The 20754-nt window shown below is 33.5% G+C and overlaps 2 protein-coding genes across 2 annotated transcripts; both read left to right on the top strand.

Annotated features, from left to right (window-relative positions):
- The first annotated feature begins 455 nt into the window (after positions 1 to 455).
- Positions 456 to 8755, top strand: SKOR (STELAR K+ outward rectifier). Its single transcript, XM_079085651.1, has 13 exons — positions 456 to 685; positions 771 to 1026; positions 5442 to 5666; positions 5754 to 5817; positions 5900 to 6239; positions 6360 to 6655; positions 6750 to 6929; positions 7025 to 7246; positions 7340 to 7528; positions 7616 to 7691; positions 7791 to 8085; positions 8191 to 8312; positions 8424 to 8755. The coding sequence occupies exons 2-13, from the start codon at positions 779 to 781 to the stop codon at positions 8666 to 8668; spliced, it is 2502 nt and encodes an 833-aa protein (XP_078941777.1). The 5' UTR covers positions 456 to 685; positions 771 to 778; the 3' UTR covers positions 8669 to 8755.
- A 752-nt stretch (positions 8756 to 9507) lies between these two features.
- LOC145166634 (putative methyltransferase At1g29790) lies at positions 9508 to 10803 on the top strand. Its single transcript, XM_079085652.1, has one exon. It carries the CDS (start codon positions 9568 to 9570, stop codon positions 10672 to 10674), a length of 1107 nt encoding a protein of 368 aa, XP_078941778.1. The 5' UTR covers positions 9508 to 9567; the 3' UTR covers positions 10675 to 10803.
- The last annotated feature ends 9951 nt before the right edge of the window (positions 10804 to 20754 follow it).

Genomic DNA, 20754 nt, shown 5'->3' on the forward strand with positions numbered 1-20754 from the left:
AAATTATATAATAAAATAGGTTTTAGTATTGGATTGAAAATGTCGTTAAAGGTTCGTCATGCGCGGGGTAGACCTCACATCATAAGAAACATCATCTTAAAGTCTTTTAACACACACATACACACACCCGCCTACCTGAAAGTTAGGTTTTAAAAACGTCATGATCTCAACATAGTTTTTAAAGCTTAAGACTCGACCTTTTGCCACACTTCAAGTTATATAGAACATTGTCTAAGAAAAAAAGAAAAAAAAAACACTTGCTAATATATATTAGAAAAATATAAAAAATACAACAAATATAAAAAAATATATTTGTTCGGTCTCACGTATTAACAATTTTTTTTTATATAAGTGGCATATTAATATTGAGTATTTATTATATTTTTGTAGTGAATCAGTTATTCTATATTTTTATAATTTTGAATGGCTTATATAAATAGTGCTAAATATGTTATCAATTATCATCGTCTTCTACATCCATCTTCCATTGAAATTGTTCTCTCTCTCCTTCCATCTCTTTCGCCACTTGAATACAGACCTCATTTCCCGTGACATTTTTTCTCATTTACAAACAGTTAACAATTAACCTAGTTCAATCAATTTGCCAATCGTCATTACTGCCCTAGTCAATCTACAGAGAACTAATACACAACTCTGATCACTCATTCAATCTTCAATCAGTTAGGTCATTATCAATTTGCCTTAATCAATTACTTCGATCGATTAATTTGGGCACTCTTATGATAATTGGTTGTGGTTGATCGATATAGATAATATAATGAGGATTGGATCAACGGCGGATGAGAGGCGGAGGAAGGCGGTAGAGGATGAAGTGGTGGGGGAGGAGTACGTGGTGGAGGATGTTCGAGATCAGGATCACGGAAGGTTAACGAAACGTCGGAGTCGATTCACGTTATTGGCAGGGGATCTTGACCTAGATCCGAGTCGTAGAGATTTCAATACAGAGAAATTCATCGATGGAATCAGAGGATGCTCTCCTGCCCTCTTCATTCATCCTCAAAACAGGTTCTCTCTCTTTCTCTCTCTATGAATATATATATATATATTTGCATATACACACGCTGCATTCTCTTTCTGTATATGTATTTATGTCGACTCATTTTGTGTGTGTGTGTGTGTGAAACTACGTGACAAGAGGAATCTCAACCGTTACTTCGCTTTGGCACTTTTCGTATTTGCAAAATTTATCCCAAAATCTAACATATATTCAATTTTTATTTTTTTATTTTTGGATTAAAAGTGAAGAATTGTTTTTTAAAGTGGATCAGATAATACTCACCTAAACAGGGTCTGAGTCATCGGGTCGCTGACTCGCTGTAAAATATTTTAGCCGTCATTGATGTACATGTTCCATAAGATAAAATATTTTAGCCGACAATGAATCATCAAGATTCAAGGGTCATTGTGAAATTGCCATATATAGCTATATCATATAAATTATAAATCATGAAGTCTATATATGTTTAGAAATATGCATGGGTCGTTTGGGATTTATTTATTCAAAACATGTTTTTTTTAAGGTGTTTATACTTTATAGTTAACGTGTTATCAAAATAAAAAGAATTTTTTTAATAGATTTTCACAATTACACATGTATAAAAAGTAATATCAGTTGTATGTATTTTTTATGCCCACTAGTGTCTAGTGAACATATTTTCATATTCATAGATGAAGATACGTTCATAATATGTTCATTCATAATATGTTCATGAATGGACGTTTTTCAATTTTCAACTTTTAAACAGCATACAAGATAAAAATAGAATTGTTTATTTACAACATGCTTTTTTAAAGGTGTTTATTAGTTGTTTTCGTAAATAGAAAAGTCTAGATTAGAGCATCCATAATTGGTTTAACCATATCTAAAATTTATTTATTATTTTAAATGTATATACAAATTATCTTTAAAAAAAATTTCCACTACAAAATTTTTCTTGGTAAGAGTTTTAATAACTAAATATTTATTTCTGTTTATTTAAAATATTTTAGAAAATATTTTATATGTTTAAACATATATCATATTTCATATTGGTGCTATTTTATTAATTATATAGTTAAAAATATTAAAAATTATGATAAAAATATAATAATTTTATTTTATGTTTTAATAGATTAGATTAACGATTGTTTAATTTGTTTTTGTCTAAGTTTAATAAATTTTTTAATAACGATTGAGATTTCAACTTTTTTACATTAAATTTGGTTTCCTCATTTTTTCTTCAAGTTGTGTATTATTATTAACTTGATACAAATATATATATATATATATATATATATATATATATATATATATATATATATATATATATATATATATATATATATATAGGTTATTCTATTCAAAGTAATTATTGTGTTATTGTATGCATAATTGTGGGCCAATCATTTTACTTAATTTTGAAAAGTGAATAATACATATTATTAAATTAAATTAAATATAATTAAAAAAATACCAACTAATTTCATTCTAAGGGTATTTTAGTCAATTAACATAAATTTAAAAAAAGGAAAATTACTTATTTTAAGGAAAATAGATTCTATTAATTTTAAAAATCTGATTGTATGGATGATAATTCTCCTAATTCGAAAATTCTGACGGAATATGTTTATCAATATATGGAAAAATAACAAATATGATTGAACCATACAAGAATTACACATTCTGACATAATATATCTTTTGATTTAATGAACTTCTTGAAGAATAGTAACAAAAATTTGGATACAAGTTAAAAAAAATTTCATTACATTTTTAGAAAAGAAAAAAAAATTATATATTATTCTATGCGAATGTTACACTTATTAATAACACAAAAAACACAATATATGAATCATTCTACCAGAATATACTATTACATATATTTTTTTTTCATTATATTGTATATTATTCTGGTAGAATATTTCATTCTTTTTGGAAGATTGGTGGTCATTGATAATCTTCATCCCATACAATGTTCATCTTCAAGATTCTGTTCTCACAGAATCAGAATTCAAGATTCCATTCCAGTAGAATGTTGTAAGTTTCATATGTACCATGTTTTGCTTTGATATCTCTCGTTTCGTACCTACAAAAAATAATGGTATTCAACACTTGATCATTATTAACCAACAATATAAGATAAAATTCAAGCATAAAATTCAAGCAAACCAAAATAAAGTCACGCAAAAACCATTAAAGAGAAATGGATTCGTGATTCCATTCCAACAGAATTAGAATTCATGATTTCATTCCAACAGAATTGGATTCGTGATTTCATACAATTCGTGAACAAATGCCAACAGAATTAGAGGAACTGTTTGTCTTTCTGTTTGGATGGAAATAGAGGAACTGTTTCATTCAAGCATTTCAGCGAACAGTTGGTGGGCAGAATCTAAATATACATAAGCATGTATCTTAAATAATAGGTACACGTACACAGAGTTAAAACAAATTACAGCAAGCAAGCATATTCAACTTCAAGATTATATCTGGGTGTACATACCTGCAAACGTTTGTAGGGCTGGTAACACTCACTTTGCTTTTAACAATTAATTATGTATTCCATCTTTTTTATGACAATACCTTTATAAATAATATTATCACAAAATTATAACAAAATAAATAATATTATTACAAAATTATAACAAAATCAATTTTGTGGTGTGAAAAAATGATCTTAGATACTTAATCTTTGAACACAAATATATATTGTTTCATGTTTAAAGGACAAATTCAATTAAAAAAAAAGCAACATCAAATATTAAATCTTACAAGTCGCATCTTCATGTGATCACAAAAAATTAAAGAAATCAATTAAGATGAGCACCCGTGATTCCTCCATTTGTGTCTTCAGGAACTTTGTAGCTTGTCCGTGGTGAGTTCTCAAGGAAAGACTTGCACTCAGTTACCTCCCAGAGATCATTTTTTAGAAGCTCTGACGATGATATTTTGGCCAAGAAGTAACCCTTCACATCTGCCGGACAACTCGAGAATGAAAACGGTGCAAATTCATATCCGTTCTTGTGCACGGCCAAACAAGTAACTCTCACCGTCGCTCCTGTTGCTCAATTTAGGGTTTTCAGAAATCGGTTTTTATATAAAGAGGGGAACGAGATTTAATAAAAGTCAATACCATGATTATAGGGATTATTTTTGGAAGTTATTAAACAAATTACTAAATTACCCTTATTTATTTATTTAATTATTTAATTTTTTATTTAATTTTGATTGGCCCACAATTATGCATACAATAACACAATAATTAGTTTAAACAAATGAACCTAGCTCTCTCTCTCTATATATATATATATATATATATATATATATATATATATATATATATATATATATATATATATATATATATATATATATATAATATTTCATCTATTTTGTTAGAGTTTGACAATAGAGTTATTGTTATTAAAAACTGCAAGGTATTAATTAGATGTGAACACCACTTGTTAAGGGGGCTATTTATTATTAAAAACACCACTTGTTAGATAAACATGTGAACTCGATCTTGATTTATATTGTGAGTCCCTATTTTGATACTTCTCTTATATATAAATGTTTATATTACTTATTTTGTTTGAATTTCTAATTAAATAAATAAACTAATTATATATTTTTTTTTTGTACGGCGGGGAATAAACTAATTATATTGTATTCATAACAAACCACTTGTGATCCCACTAATCTTGGAACGAAATTTTAGGAAAATATCTAATCAAATATTTATGTCCTCTCCAAAACCCCATGTGATGGTTTATGATACTTACAATAATTTTCATTTGTTATGTTGCTCATAGTAAAATATTTATTTAAGGTTTAAATTCCTAAAAAGAAATTGCTATGTTAATTATTTATACCTTTGAAAATTGTTATGTTAATTATTTTTCTATTTAGGTTTCATCTCCCAGTGGAGTCACATATATTGGCATCATAATATACATTAATCCATATCCTACAATTCTAAAATAAATATCAATATGTATAATTATCATATATTGAACTTACATACCACCTAAAAAGGATTCAGTTTCCAAAATTTAGTATTTCTTATTCCATATATTCCACACTTAAATGAAGATTTGTGGTACTCGTTCCATTTATTAAAAAGTATGTTTGACAAAACTAGCTGAATATAGAACTCTTATTTGTCTACAAGTGCTCTTCAAAAGTAACTGTTAGCTTTTGAATTATGTAAAAAGACATAAAACATAAAAGCTAAAAGCTTCCAAAAGCGGTTTGAAGTAGGTGTTGGATGATTAGCTTTTGGTTTAAAGTTTGTACCCTTAGATACAAGGAATACAATAAACAATATCCTATTCTTCTATAACATTTAAGCATTTAAATTGGTCTCATTTATACTATAAGATCATACAAGTATAACCAAGGATGAAAATTCTAACATATGGCACAAAAACTTTTGAATGCAGCTGGTATAAAGCATGGGAGAAGTTCATATTAATATGGGCAGTTTACTCTTCTTTCTTCACACCAATGGAATTTGGATTCTTCAGGGGATTGCCTAAAAACCTCTATTTCTTAGACATAGCTGGTCAAATCGCTTTCCTCATAGATGTTGTTCTCCATTTCTTTATAGCCTACAGAGACACCCAAACTTACAAAATGATTTCTAATCGCAACTTAATCGCTGTTAGGTTTGTAATTTCTTCTCTACATATCCAAATCAATAAACCATTCTATAAATTTTTTTTAAATCAAAATCCACCTTTTTGTGATTTCAGGTACCTCAAATCTCATTTTTTGTTTGATATACTAGCATGTATGCCTTGGGATAACATCTACAGGGTACGCATTAAGCCATTAATACATTATGCAATGATAAAATTATTATTTACTAAATGGTAAAACGATTATTTATTTATATTAGGCTTCCGGAAGAAAAGAAGAAGTGAGGTACCTTTTGCTAATTAGATTGGTTCGAGTACGCAAAGTCTTGGAATTCTTTTCAAGATTAGAAAAGGACATTCGTGTCAATTATCTTTTTTCAAGGATTATAAAATTAATCGCTGTTGAACTCTATTGCACTCATACGGCTGCTTGCATATTCTATTATTTGGCTACGACTCTGCCAGCTGTCGAAGAAGGATACACCTGGATTGGGAGCTTAAAATTAGGCGATTATAGCTACTCAAATTTCAGAGAGATTGATCTTTGGAAACGCTACACAACTTCTTTATATTTTGCCATTGTTACTATGGCCACAGTTGGTAAGTTCATTTTCATCAACATAAATTACAATGTACTTTCATTCATTTGTTTATTATATAAGAAAAATCTAAATTACAATGTCATAATTGTGTGGATTTGTTTGTTTGTGCTTTGTATAGGTTATGGTGAAATACATGCGGTGAATATGAGAGAAATGATATTTGTGATGATTTATGTGTCATTTGACATGGTTTTGGGGGCATATTTGATTGGTAATATGACAGCTTTAATAGTGAAAGGATCAAAGACAGAAAGATATAGAGATAGAATGACAGATCTTCTTAAATATATGAATAGAAATAGACTTGGGAGAGATATAAGAAATCAGATAAAAGGTCACCTTCGATTACAATACGAGAGCAACTACACTGATTCCTCTGTTCTTCGCGATCTTCCAATTTCCATTCGTGCAAAGGTAGACTTTCAATCTTTTTCTTATTAAGACATTCTATGTTCTGAAATCATTAGAATTATATGTTTAATGATATTGTAAATGTGATTCTTTCCAGATATCTCAAACGCTATACAAGTCATACATTGAAAAAGTTTCACTTTTCAAAGGATGCTCTTTAGAATTCATCAATCAAGTTGTAACAAAAGTGCATGAAGAATTTTTTCTCCCAGGGGAAGTGATTATGGAACAAGGCAATGCGGTTGAGCAGCTTTATTTCATCTGTCATGGTGAACTGGTATAACTTCCTTCCTTCTCCTTTTTTAATTAAAATTAGTAAACCTTTTGGATTTTTAATTAAGAATGAAATGAAATGAAATTATATGTGTGTAGGAGGAAATTGGTATATGTGAAGATGGATCTGAAGAAACAGTATCGATTCTAAAACCTCATAGTTCATTTGGAGAGGTTTCTATTCTTTGTAACATTCCTCAACCTTACACAGTTCGAGTTTGTGAGCTTTGTAGACTTCTTCGCCTTGACAAACAATCTTTCTCTAATATCCTTGAGATTTATTTTCATGATGGGAGAAAAATTCTCAACAATCTTGTAGAGGTGATTCATTCATTTTCCACAAATAAGTTCAATTCAGCTTTTATATATGAATTCAATCTGGCTTTTTGAAATTAATATATGATATGATGGCAGTTTAACGCATCAGATGCACGAATGAAGCAATTAGAGACAGATATCATTTTACACATTGGAAAACATGAAGCAGAGCTTGCACTCAGGGTCAACAGTTCAGCTTTCTATGGTGATTTGTATCAGCTTAAAAGCTTGATTCGAGCTGGAGCTGATCCAAATAAGAAAGATTATGATGGAAGGACTCCATTGGTAATTAAACTACTTTTAATAAATATTAAATTCTAATTTTGTAAAAGAAAAGATCTCATCTGACAAATTCTTGAAATGAACAAACAGCATCTTGCTGCATCAAAAGGATATGAAGATATCACTCTTTTTCTTATTCAAGAAAAGGTAGAAGTGAATGTTTTAGGTAATTAAACTTCATTCCATCTTTAATCTTTATATATTTTCACTTTTATGCATCAGTTTTACTCGTGTTAATGGTTTTATTAATTTTGGTGATATACAGATAATTTTGGGAACACTCCATTATTAGAAGCTATTAAGAATGGACATGATAAAGTGGCTTCCATATTAGTGAAAGAAGGAGGCTCATTGAAGATAGATGATGCTGGTTGGTTTTTGTGTACAAGTGTAGCAAGAGGAGATATTGATTATATAAGAAGGATTTTGTCAAATGGGATTGATCCAAATTCAAAAGATTATGACTTTAGAACTCCACTTCATGTGGCTGCATCACAAGGATCTTATATAATTGTCAAGTTGTTGGTGGAAGCTGGAGCTAGTGTTCTATCAAAGGACAGGTATAGTATCTACACCATAATTAATTAATTCACTAATATTAACTAACAAAATTTGGTTATATATATGTTAGTATTAGTTTTGTTAATTTGAATGTATATATGTAGATGGGGTAATACTCCACTTGATGAAGGGAGGATGTCTGGAAACAAGATGTTGATCAAATTACTAGAAGAAGCAAAAGATGCTCAGTTGTCGGAACTTCCGGAAGGTGCTCAAGAAATAACAGGTCTTTTTTCAAACTTTTTAACTTAATTTTTTTTTCTTATTAAGGCTATGTTTCATGTTTGTCAGACTTATAAGAAGACAAGTGACAAAATATATATGTATTTGATGACAGATAAAATGCATCCTAGGAAATGTACAGTATACCCATTTCACCCATGGGAACATAAGGACAAAAGCACGTGTGGAGTGGTTTTATGGATTCCACGAACAACAGAGCAACTTATAAAAACAGCAGCCGAACAATTGAAGTTGGAAAGTTATGACACTTGTTGTATAGTAACAGAAGATGCAGGTAAAATTCTTGATGTTGATATGATTTTAGATGGACAAAAGTTGTATTTGATAAGTGAAGAATGAGTGTGTGGTTTGTGTATCATTGTGATTATGTAACACAAACATTATCGTCTTCATTGCAATATAAATAAATTTCATCTTAAGTTTCAACCTTTAAATACTCAAGATCTCCTGTAAATAAACAATTTTCGAAATATTAGCAATTTACCTACAAAGCTAACGTGATAATTTTCTGCATATTCGCAATTTACCTACAAAGCTAACGTGATAATCTTCTGCGTATATTATAAGTCCCAATAGTTGTAGAATACAAATGTTATCATATTATTGGCCAAAGTTTAAGAATCTTGTCATACTTGTGGCAAAACATGTAGTAACTTTTAATACAATGTACGTATTTCAAAAACTTGAGGAAAGGTGAAACAATCAAATCTAAGTGGGCCTTAGCCCATCTACATGCAAATTCTTCATGCTGTTTAAGTGTGTAGTGATAACTCTGTTTATTTGCTATTATTTTGGGCTTCGGCCCACATTTTGGCAATATCCGATTAGCTAATGGAAAGGTGCGGGTCCATTCAAAATTCAAGTTACCAATTTCAAAAAATTACCATATATATCAATTTATGATACCAAAAACAAATATTTACACATTTTTAAGCTAGCAGATCATGATATTATTCACTAAAAATGATGTCTGAAAAATATAAACTTGGCCTTACATTGAACCCAGCTGAGTGACGACCTTCTACCAGCTCCATACCAATGTCACACACTAAAATATGAGAAACTCATTAAAAAAATAGTACCTACTCTTACTTTCCAATAGATTCTTTCTTCACATATATTAAAAAAAACTCTACACACATTTGATTAACTTGATAGTTAGTACGAAATAACAATTCTTTATTTGTTTTTCCTTTTATAAGAACATTAAAAAGACTCCATCCAATTTCAAGTCAGCCATGGACATGTTCTATCTTTTCATCCTTCTGTCATCAAATCTCTTAACCTTATTCATCTCCACCACTTTCTACGCCCCTAATTGTTCCTTAACCCCACCACCGGTGATCAACCCTTCCTCCAGTCAACCGCCGTCCGACCACCACCTCCCGCCGGAATTCCTCGCCTTCACCTCACCAAAACACCTCCCATTTGGACTGAACTCAAATTTCGATTCAGACAAACTATACCCTCCGGTGGGTAGCCCGTGTACCCTTTTTCAAGAACTTAAAAACTACATGACCTACCCGGTCAACGGGTCCTGCCCGGATGATGAACTTTTAGCACAAAAGCTCCTCCTCAAAGGCTGCGAGCCGCTCCCCCGCCGCCGCTGCCGCCCACCATCACCACCAGACTACACTGAACCCTACCCGATTCCCAAAAGCTTCTGGTCAACACCACCCGATTCATCAGTCATTTGGACAGCATACACTTGCAAGAACTACACATGCCTTATAAACCGGTCCCACAACCAAAAACATTTTGACGACTGTAAAGACTGTTTTGACCTTGAGGGTAGAGAGAAAACACGGTGGATGATCAAGGGTAAAAGCAGAACAGATTTCTCGATTGATGAAGTGTTAGCGATGAAGAAACACGGAACGATTCGAATCGGGCTCGATATCGGAGGTGGTGTGGGGACGTTTGCAGTTAGAATGATGGAAAGGAATATAACGATAATAACAACTTCAATGAATTTAAATGGCCCTTTTAATAGTTTTATAGCGTCAAGAGGTGTTGTGCCTATGTATATAAGTGTTTCGCAGAGGCTTCCGTTTTTTGATAACACTCTGGATATAGTTCACTCGATGCATGTATTGAGCAATTGGATTCCGACTACTTTGTTACATTTTTTGTTTTTTGATATTTATAGGGTTTTAAGGCCTGGTGGGTTGTTTTGGCTTGATCATTTCTTTTGTGTAGGGGAGGAACTTGAAGGGGTTTATGTGCCACTTTTGGAAAGTGTAGGGTTTAATAAAGTGAAGTGGGTGGTCGGGAAGAAGTTGGATAGAGGACCTCAGTTAAATGAGAGGTATCTTTCGGCTTTGCTAGAAAAACCATTATTTTAACTCTTGGTATCGTTGCTTTTTTGTTTTATAATTTGAGATGTGAAATATAAGGGTTGATTGTTGTACAAGTACATGGAATATAACGTTTTTCTGGCAGGTGTAAGGAGAATATCATTGTTTTCTTTTAAACTACAATGGTTGTACTACACTTGATAGAAACTTAGATGTATTTTGTGAGAATAATATTCTTGACCTATTAGAGAGAGCTAAAGAGGATTTCTTAAAGTTGAAAATGTAAAAATAAAGGTTATTTCCAAATTTTAGATTTATAAACCTCCGGACCATGGGCCAAAAATGGGCCCAAATCTCAGCCCAACAAGGCCAAATCGCAGCTAGAGAGTCCCAAATTTCAGGTGAGGCTAATGGCCATCAATTTGGAAGAATATTTTTGGAAAAACGCTATTTTTGGCCAAGTTATTAAGGAATTTAGCTATATTTGTAATTTTCTCTTATAATGGGGGACATTATTGATTAATTCCAAATTTATGTGAATAGATGAGTGATTTAAGTTCTGGAACTATAAAGAGGGTTCTAAAATTTTAATAGGTTATTCTTGATTCCGATCCAAAGTTGTATTTCATACAAAAATTGAGTAAATATTGATAATTGACGATGTTTGGTGAAACTGTATAAAAAAAATGGAGTGTTATTACAACATAAATTTCGAATGTTGCTTTGACAGGTTAATGTGAGCTAAGTTCATGTAGATAATAGATTTAAGATAGCAGTAGCAGTAGGAGTAGGAGCAGCTCCTTTGTGATTTGGAAATTAGAAATAAGCAGGATCTTAAGAGTTGATATTTGAATTGAAAAGGGAGCACATGTACTAGAGTAACTAAGGGGAGGCTGTGGTATTGTACAAGTGAGACTAATGCCCTAGGATGGGGTCATATTTTACCTTTCACCTTCTTTCGGTCACCTCGGCTTCACTTCATTTTCCCCTCACTTTTCAAAACCTAGGAAACTGTCACACTTCACTTTCCGTTCACTTTTTATACAATGTGCAATGTGGATTTGTACTAGATGCATCATAAGTGTGGTACATCTTTGTGGTTGGGTTTAACCCACACAAAATTCGAAATTAGTTACACTTATAAATTTATCAATATTGTTTTGAATTGTACATGGTGATTTACGAGATCGGGGATTGGTGTTGAATGCTCAGTTGACATGAGGTGACTGAAAATGAGATAAAATGATCTTAAGAAGCTTCGTCTTTAAAAAAATTGAAATTTTTTAGAAGTGACATCATTTTCACAAAATATTCATTGAAAAACCCATTTTGTGAAATGGGTGATTCATGATCTTTTTTAACCGTGAGATACATGGTCTTTTGTAACTAAAAAAATTAAAATATGATAGCTTGGTGTTATTTAAAAAAAATAACACTTTCTAAATCATTGCTTTTCCCTCGTTGAAAGGTTCATTCATTTATTTTAGATTCTTTTGAAAGACCATAGGAAGTTCTCTCCATTGACCCATTGACATAGAGAGGACCCAAGAACATTAGTGGATGTCACTAATATGTGAAGATAAGGACCCTAAGAGACAGGGACGTAACTATTCACACTCAAGTAGGACCTACCTTTTTTCTTTTTTAATACAAAAATTCTATATAAAAAAACATAAAGAACTACCTTATTTTTGCCAAAAGACCTACATTTTCATACTTTTTTCCATTTCATTTATATAGGGAACCACGTTGATTTTGGTTCTAGATTTGCCACTGCTAAGAGAGAGAATTGATTCAAGAAATACGATGTGCAGATTAATTCTAATGATTTGTGTAAACTAATCAGTTGTGGAAATATGAGAAACAAACAATAATACAGTTGTATTTCACTTTTTATTTAATTATCTTCATTTTTAAGTCTATGTAAGGACACTTCAGGAGATAAAAGGACTTAACAGATGAAATAGATGCAGGGAACAATATAATAACCATTAAATTTTATTTAATTATCTTCATATTTATATTATTTCCCTCATTCACAGGTTCAAGGAACAAATCATGTCCATTTTTTTAGATTCTTTTAAAGGACCCATATATCCATATCTCCATTGACCAACGCAAACAGTTTAGACGTGGATCATCTATATAATAGTCATCAGTTACAGAATTGATTATGAAGTAAAACACAGTTTGAGTGAAACTTCTATTAGCATTTATCAGAAAACAAAAATAAATGTCTAAATAATCAAGTTAAGTTATAGTAATACATTGTTAAATCCAACAATAACATCTAATATTGTTGTCTATTTGTAATCCTAGTGCCTTGCTAAATTTCGGGTTATAAGAATTTTTATTTTTCTAAGAAAAAAGGAACAATGTCATGACAGATAGATACAATTCAAAGTGTAATACACTCCTTCGTGGAAAAATATATATGACATTGACTTCTAATGTAAAAGACACTCCTTGTGGAAAAATATGACATTGTCCAAATTTCCTTTCGAGCACATGAAAAAGAACACAGGAGAAAAAGATAGCTCAAGTATAAATTAGGACATGCAATCCATTCCAAGGATCGAGACACTTAACACACGACTCTAAACACATACAGCTCACGAAAAAACAAGAATACAAGGATGAACATGATGGATTTAACGTGGTTCGGTCCTTCTCTGACCTACGTCCACCGGTAACTAGGAATTTACATTTCTTGGTGCTAATCTGCACTCTTTCTTTGTTACACTAGATACAAGTTTTACAAATGAAAGGAAGAAGCATATTTATAATATTTTGAGTCATAAGCCTTTTCTTCCATTCACATACATGTGAAATTGATAAGGCCACCATTGTTGAAATTCTGCAGCCGTAACAATTTTTCCATGTTCACATGAGAGTCCTTGTTTCCTGCCACTTCTTTTGACTAACCCAATGGCTTCACACTCAACATTCAAAGTGTAATACACTCCTTCGTGGAAAAATATATATGACATTGACTTCTAATGTAAAAGACACTTCTTGTGGAAAAATATGACATTGTCCAAATTTCCTTTCGAGCACATGAAAAAGAACACAGGAGAAAAAGATAGCTCAAGTATAAATTAGGACATGCAATCCATTCCATTTTTATTGAAAGCAACATGACAAAGCAAATAATGTCTTCTTCAAACTTGTTATTTTTCTCTCTAACTCTATTAATCATCACACTCTCCCCCATACCAAATTTCGCTTCTGCTTCTTTGGAGGAAGCCAATGCTCTTCTTAAATGGAAAGCAAGCCTTGAAATCCCCAAAAACTCCTTACTCTCTTCATGGATTCCCCTGCCTTTGAATTCCAGTGCATCGGTTCCATGCACTTCTTGGATTGGAGTAGTTTGCAATGCTGATGGGAGCATTCAGAGGTTGAACCTCACATCATCTGGATTAAAGGGTACGCTTCATCGATTTTCATTCTCTTTGCTACGCAATCTTACGCATTTTGATCTCAGTCTAAACAACTTCTTTGGCCCCATCCCACCAGCAATAAGACACTTGTCCAAACTTATCCATCTTGATTTTTCTAAGAATATGTTTTCTGGAGTAATCCCACCTGAAATAGGAACCCTGCACCCGCTAACCATCTTGTACCTATACTCAAACAATATATCTGGTCCCATTCCTATTGAACTTGGGAATTTGAAGTCTCTCACCGATCTTGCTGTAAGCCACAATCAACTTAGTGGTTCTATTCCTTCATCATTGGGTAATTTGACATCTTTAAATCTCCTTTATTTGTACAGAAATCAACTCTCTAGTTCTATTCCTATTGAACTTGGGAATTTGAAGTCTCTCACTGATCTTGCTGTGAATGAGAATCAACTTAATGGTTCTATTCCTTCGTCATTGGGTGATTTGACATCTTTGAATGTCCTTTATTTGTTCCACAATTACCTCACTGGTCCCATTCCTATTGAACTTGGGAATTTGAAGTCTATCACTCATCTTGATGTGAGCTTCAATATACTTAATGGTTCTATTCCTTTATCTCTAGCAAACCTGAGTAACCTACAACTTCTGTACCTCGATTGGAATAAATTATCTGGACCCATTCCTATTGAACTTGGGAATTTGAAGTCTCTCACTCGTCTTGTGAATCAACTTAGTGGTTCTATTCCTTCATCATTGGGTAATTTGACATCTTTGAATCACCTTTATTTGCCCAACAATCAACTCTCTGGTCTCATTCCTAGTGAACTTGGGAAGTTGAAGTCTCTCACTCATCTTTCGGTGAGGGGAAATCAGCTTAGTGGTTTTATTCCTTCATCATTTGGTGATTTGACATCTTTAATTCTCCTTTATATGCATAACAATGAGCTTGCTGGTCCCATTCCTAGTGAACTTGGGAAGTTGAAGTCTCTCACTGATTTCCAGGTGAACAACAATCAAATTAGTGGTCCTATTCCTCCAGAGTTTGGAAATTTAACTCAACTACAAAGACTTAATCTGTCTTCAAATCATTTGGTAGGAGAGATCCCAAAGGAGTTTGGGAAGATGAAAAGTATGTTGTATTTGTATTTGGCTGGCAACCAAGTTTCAGGTGTTATACCTCTGGAGCTTGGATTTTGTGAACTCCTTGAAGTACTCGATCTATCCAAAAATAGATTGAATGGGTCGATTCCAACAAGTATTGGTCAATGGGCACATATCCACTACTTGAATCTTAGTAATAACAAGCTCAGTGAGAAAATTCCCTCCCAGATTGGTAAATTAGTTCAGCTTACAGAACTTGATTTATCTCAGAATTTTCTCATAAAAGAGATACCATCTGAAGCTCAAAGTCTGCAAAGTTTGCAAAAATTGGATCTCTCTCACAACAGACTCTCTGGTTCTATTCCTGATGCATTTACAAGTTTGCCTAACGGGATTCGTATCAACCTTTCTTTCAATAAGCTGTCAGGTCCAATCCCCCCTTGCGCTAACTTTGTGAATGCGTCTATAGAAAACAATCTAGATTTGTGTGGAAATGTCACGGGAGTGAAACTTTGTCCAAGTCAAATTATGAAGAAGAAAAATGATCCCTTTCATCATAAGCTTATCCTTGTAATTATGCTCCCTCTTATCGGGTCTGTTTTACTTGGCGTATTCACATATGGCCTCATTGCTAATCTACAACAAAAGAAAAAGTCTCCACAAAAACCATCGGATGAAGAAATCGGTGATTATTTCTTTATTACAAGTTTTGATGGAAAGGTAGTGTATGCTGATATCTTGAAGGCAACAAATGATTTTGATGAAGCATACTGCATTGGGACCGGAGGATATGGGACTGTGTACAAAGCCGAGCTGCAACCTAACAACGTGGTAGCTGTCAAGAAACTTCACCCATCATCTGAGAATGTTGATCATAATGGATTCCTTAATGAGGTACGAGAATTAACGAACATAAAGCATCGAAACATAGTGAAACTGTATGGATTTTGCTCCCATGTCCGCCACTCATTTTTGATTTATGAATACCTTGAAAAGGGAAGCCTTGGATCAATCTTAAGAAGCGATGTGTTAGCAAAAGATTTGGATTGGTTGAAACGAGTAAATATTGTAAAGGGTATAGCTAATGGTTTGGCTTATATGCATCACGACTGCTCACCTCCTATAATTCATAGAGACATATCCATAGCCAATATCCTTCTTGATTCTGATTATGAGGCGCATATTTCTGATTTTGGCACGTCCAAGCTTTTAAAGCTAGACTCTTCCAACTGGACTGCAATTGCAGGCACCTATGGTTACATCACGCCAGGTAACTCAACCTTGTGAGTTTAGTTCTACATCTTCTTAAGTTTTATGATATATAGAAATATGTATAAATATGTATCTATGTTAGAATCTTGTGGGGTTGATATAGTTTTTTATTTTTTTTATTTTCATTTTTTGTTTTTGGGGTTGATATAGCTTTTTTTGTTTTTATCTCATGTATCTTTGGATGTAGAGCTTGCTTATACGATGGTGGCAAATGTGAAATGCGATGTGTATAGCTTTGGAGTTGTTGCAGTAGAAGTGATAATGGGAAAGCATCCAGGAGATCTCATAACATCTTTACCAACATTGTCTGATGATGATGATTATTTGGTGCCAGCAAACGTGGGAGATAGTCGGATACATCCTCCCTCATCCCAAGTTGAGAAACAAGTTAAGTTGGTTTTGAGTCTCTCAAGAGCATGTTTGAACTCCAATCCACATGAAAGACCAACAATGCAACAAGTTTCAAATCGGTTAACGAAGGATCTGCTTTGAATTGACATCTCTTGCCTGATCAATATATTCTACTTTCAGTGTTCTTTTTACTTTTCTTAAGTTCCCTATATATATGCATCTTGTCAATATGTATTCATTTGAATAGCTTTTTGTTAAGAAACTTCACATATGTTTGTGAACAAATAAGTAAATGCAAATTACTATGCTTCTAAAAATTGACTACTGGAAACCAAGGACAACACCATCACAAAAAAGTCAAGCTTTGACTAATCTTATTAATGCAAGTATAAAAAGCTTCTTCATCTGAATCTCCCTTCCATGTCTACTGGTAGCTAGCACCAAATTGGCACCAGTAGTTTCATGCATGGATACTCAATGGATTATGGAAGAAATTGCAAAGTGATTGTCATTTGTGAATATTGTTACTGCAATCAGGAAAGAAGTAAAACAATTAAGGGCTCTCCCTCCACATATCTTGATGGGCATCAAATTTTTCCAAAGACATGCTATTTAATGTTAACCAAGTTTTGCCAAGGATACCATAAGAACATTAACTAGCTACAAAAATAAGTAAGTCTGGTTCACATTTTAAAGTGTAATATTAGCTAATATATAATCAATAGCATTGCCTGAAAACCATACTTCTCTCATTCTGTATTGGATGTGAACAATTTTTTGGGGCATAACTAACAAATGTTTGGAGACCATTTATTTTCTGTAAATATTCTTTGTTTTCAAGTACTCTATGAAAGCACAACACTGCACTATGAACAAACCGATACCATACAGCTGATGTGGCATTAAATTCAAAAAAAAAATCATCCAGGAATTTCATCAAACAGTTAATATTCATTAGACTCTGTGTTGTAAAACTCGCCGAGTTGGCCGATTACTCCTCTGAGTACTCGCTACTCGGCCCCTTACCGAAGCGAGTTACAAAATCCCGAGTACTCCCCGATCGGCCCCTTACTGAACTGAGCAGTGTTGTAAAAATCGATCAACTTGGTGATTAATATGTATAATATACTTAATGATTTATTATTTAACACACACACGTGTGATTCTTACTACATATATATCTTAAATTTTCTATAATTATTCACAAAGTGAGACCATTACGTGTTTTTTTAGTTTTTGTGTATTCATAGTATCTAATTTTGTTATATATTTCAATCAGTTTATGATTTTAACTTATGATTTTGACATATATAATTTCCCTAAAAATATTTCTACATGAATTACCAAATCCGAGTACTCCCCGAGTACTCCTGAGTACTCCCGAGTACTCAGGAGTACTCGGTAGTCGGCCGAACAGGTACCGAGTAACGAGTTCTACAACCTTGATTAGATTAACATTTTTGCAAGGAGCATGTACAAGTGATCCCAATAGGAGTGTTGGAAGAAGATAGCACAGAAAAATAAGGAAAGACACAAATACATACCTTTTAATTGATATCCACTTCAACCATCCTTAACTACACTTCAACCACTCTGAGTCTACTATGGAAATGGATTCACACTTTTGTGTAATCACCAACTGATAAGTTGCGGTTTCTGCACTTTGGGAATCTGGAATTGGGTTCGTCAATGGTGTAAGCGGGGTCTGAAAGTAGAATTGTTGGGTGCATTGTGCTATACAGTTATATGGTCGCTTTGGAAAACACGCAATTCCAGAGTTTTTAATAGGTGTTATAATCATCAAGATATAGTGTTTGATGAGATTCGATTTCTATCCTTCAACTGGGTAAATAACAGAGAGGCAGTAGATTCAAACTTGCCATGGAAAACAGGTGCATTGATCGTGTTTAAGTTCACCTCCATCATAGTTGTTATAAATAACAATGTACTTTCATTGATTTGTTTATTATTAATATATTACATGAATTTGTATTTGAATAATCTACCCGAACACGATCCCAAACATCGTAAAGCCGATAAAAGAGCTATGCAGATAGCGGATCAAAGCCTTGGAATCCCAAGTAGGGGATCAGGGTATTACTAAGGATCTTCCCTCGAGGAAGGATGACACGATTTGAAAAGAAAGGTAAAATAAATCCCCAAAGCATCAGACCATTCGAGATCCTTGCACAGATCGGTCCGGTAGCCTACAACCTCCAACTACCCTCCAAGCTTAGTGACGTATACCCTATGTTCCATGTGTCGAACCTAGGGAGTGTTTATCGGGAAAAACCCTCCCGGTTCCACTAGACAAGACTAAAGTGAACTACAACCTCCTAATCATTGATCAGCCTATCGAGACAATGAACGAAAAAGTTAAGCACACAAAACAAAGCCGCATCCCGATTGTGAGGGTTCGAGAGAACACTAGGAGTGATCCGGAATTCACTTGGGAACGCGAAGACCAGATGAATCGAAAGTACCTTCACTTATTCCCCTATTCATGACCCTACCTTTCGAAAGAATTTTGGGACAAAATTCCCTCTAACGGGGGGATGATGTCATAACTAGCATTTTGGCTAGGAAATTCCTTCCTCATGTAAGCAATAACTATTGTGAAGACTTGTGCTAACACATTTAAGCGTACAATATGATTCCTAATGAGCCAAGTAAAGTTAGATCCCAAATCTCTCCAAGTATGTGAAATCTCTCCCAAATCTCTCCATGTGTATCAAATCTTTCTATGTAGTTTTTCCTTAGTCAAACCAACTCAAAAATGAAAGGAAGAAACTTAGAAGAGCAAGCCTAGTTCGGAACTCTCTCACTTAGGAATTTCTTTTCTTTTTTTTGGAAACTTCTCTCTCACTTCGGAACTCCTTAGATCCAGAAAACACCCCTCTTCGGAATGCATATGCTCCGGAACTTAGGTGCTTCGGAATGAAGCATGCCCCGGACGTCTTCTGATCCGGAATATCTGACTTCGATCTCGTGCCTCTCCAGAAGGCTTCGCATGTTTGGTTCGGACATGTTGACTCCGCCTTCGACCACGGAATTTCTGAATCAGCTCCGGAATTGAGAACCATCTTCGGAACTCCTAACCTGGCTCCGGAAATTGGAGGTTTGGCTCCGGAATTTCCACTCCGGAATTTGAAGCTTCGGAATTTATGAACTCCCTCCGGAACACGAGAATGGCCTTCGGAGCTCACCTGGAGGCTTTGGAACTCATGTTTTGACTCCGGAATTTTGAATTTGACTCCGGAATTTGCGATTTGGCTCCGGATTTCGAACCATTTCATCATTTCATCATTTTAAGATATTTTTCTAACACATAAGATGTGAATAAGACAAAAGCCATTGACTCTATGATGCGACATTTCAACAAGTTCCAAGATAATCACGGATAAACTAGCAATATCCTCCAGATATCCAAGCACACATCAAATCAACTTCTTTTCCTTTATTCAAAAGAAGAACTCCATCTTACTATCCTCACTTTTACTCCATATTCACTCCCTGGAAGATTTCACCCTCCTTCAAGAGTCCTTTCCTCACCCATTTAACAAACTCTTCAAGAGCAAGCGGATGCTCCCAAGTGCATTCAAGTTTCAATCTGATTTCTCCAAAGATATTTCCAAAATTCTTGTAAGTATCTCCAATTTGCTAAGTGATCCTTCACATTATTCTATTAATATCACTATATGTACACATAAAATTATGTGTTAATATCCTTAGGAAATCCTCAAGTTCAAAGAGTTTATCAAACTCTCCAAGGGTTAGAACTTGGAAACTCCTCATCAACTAGCCAGATCACCCACAAAACTAACTCAAGGTGAGCTTCATACCCCCATTTTTTCGAGATTTCTATTGTTTTTGAGGGGAGAATACAAGTCAAAGTCTTGTGTAAATCATGATCTATTTGCTTTTTGTGTATGCATGTCATCTTACATGTGTTTAAGTATGAAAACCCTTATAAATAGTCCAAAAACTCGAGATTTTGGTT

This window comes from Lactuca virosa, chromosome 3, assembly GCF_052849685.1.
Source record: "Lactuca virosa cultivar CGN04683 chromosome 3, Lactuca_virosa_CGN04683_v6, whole genome shotgun sequence".
NCBI classification, from domain to species: Eukaryota; Viridiplantae; Streptophyta; class Magnoliopsida; order Asterales; family Asteraceae; genus Lactuca; species Lactuca virosa.

Excerpts from the sequence above, each read along its gene's own strand:
- SKOR (XM_079085651.1), top strand. The coding sequence starts at position 779 with ATGAGGATTGGATCAACGGCGGATGAGAGGCGGAGGAAGGCGGTAGAG. Across the intron at positions 1,027-5,441 it reads TTCATTCATCCTCAAAACAG|CTGGTATAAAGCATGGGAGA; the intron begins GTTCTCTCTCTT and ends TTTTGAATGCAG. Across the intron at positions 8,086-8,190 it reads AGTGTTCTATCAAAGGACAG|ATGGGGTAATACTCCACTTG; the intron begins GTATAGTATCTA and ends GTATATATGTAG.
- LOC145166634 (XM_079085652.1), top strand. The coding sequence starts at position 9,568 with ATGGACATGTTCTATCTTTTCATCCTTCTGTCATCAAATCTCTTAACC.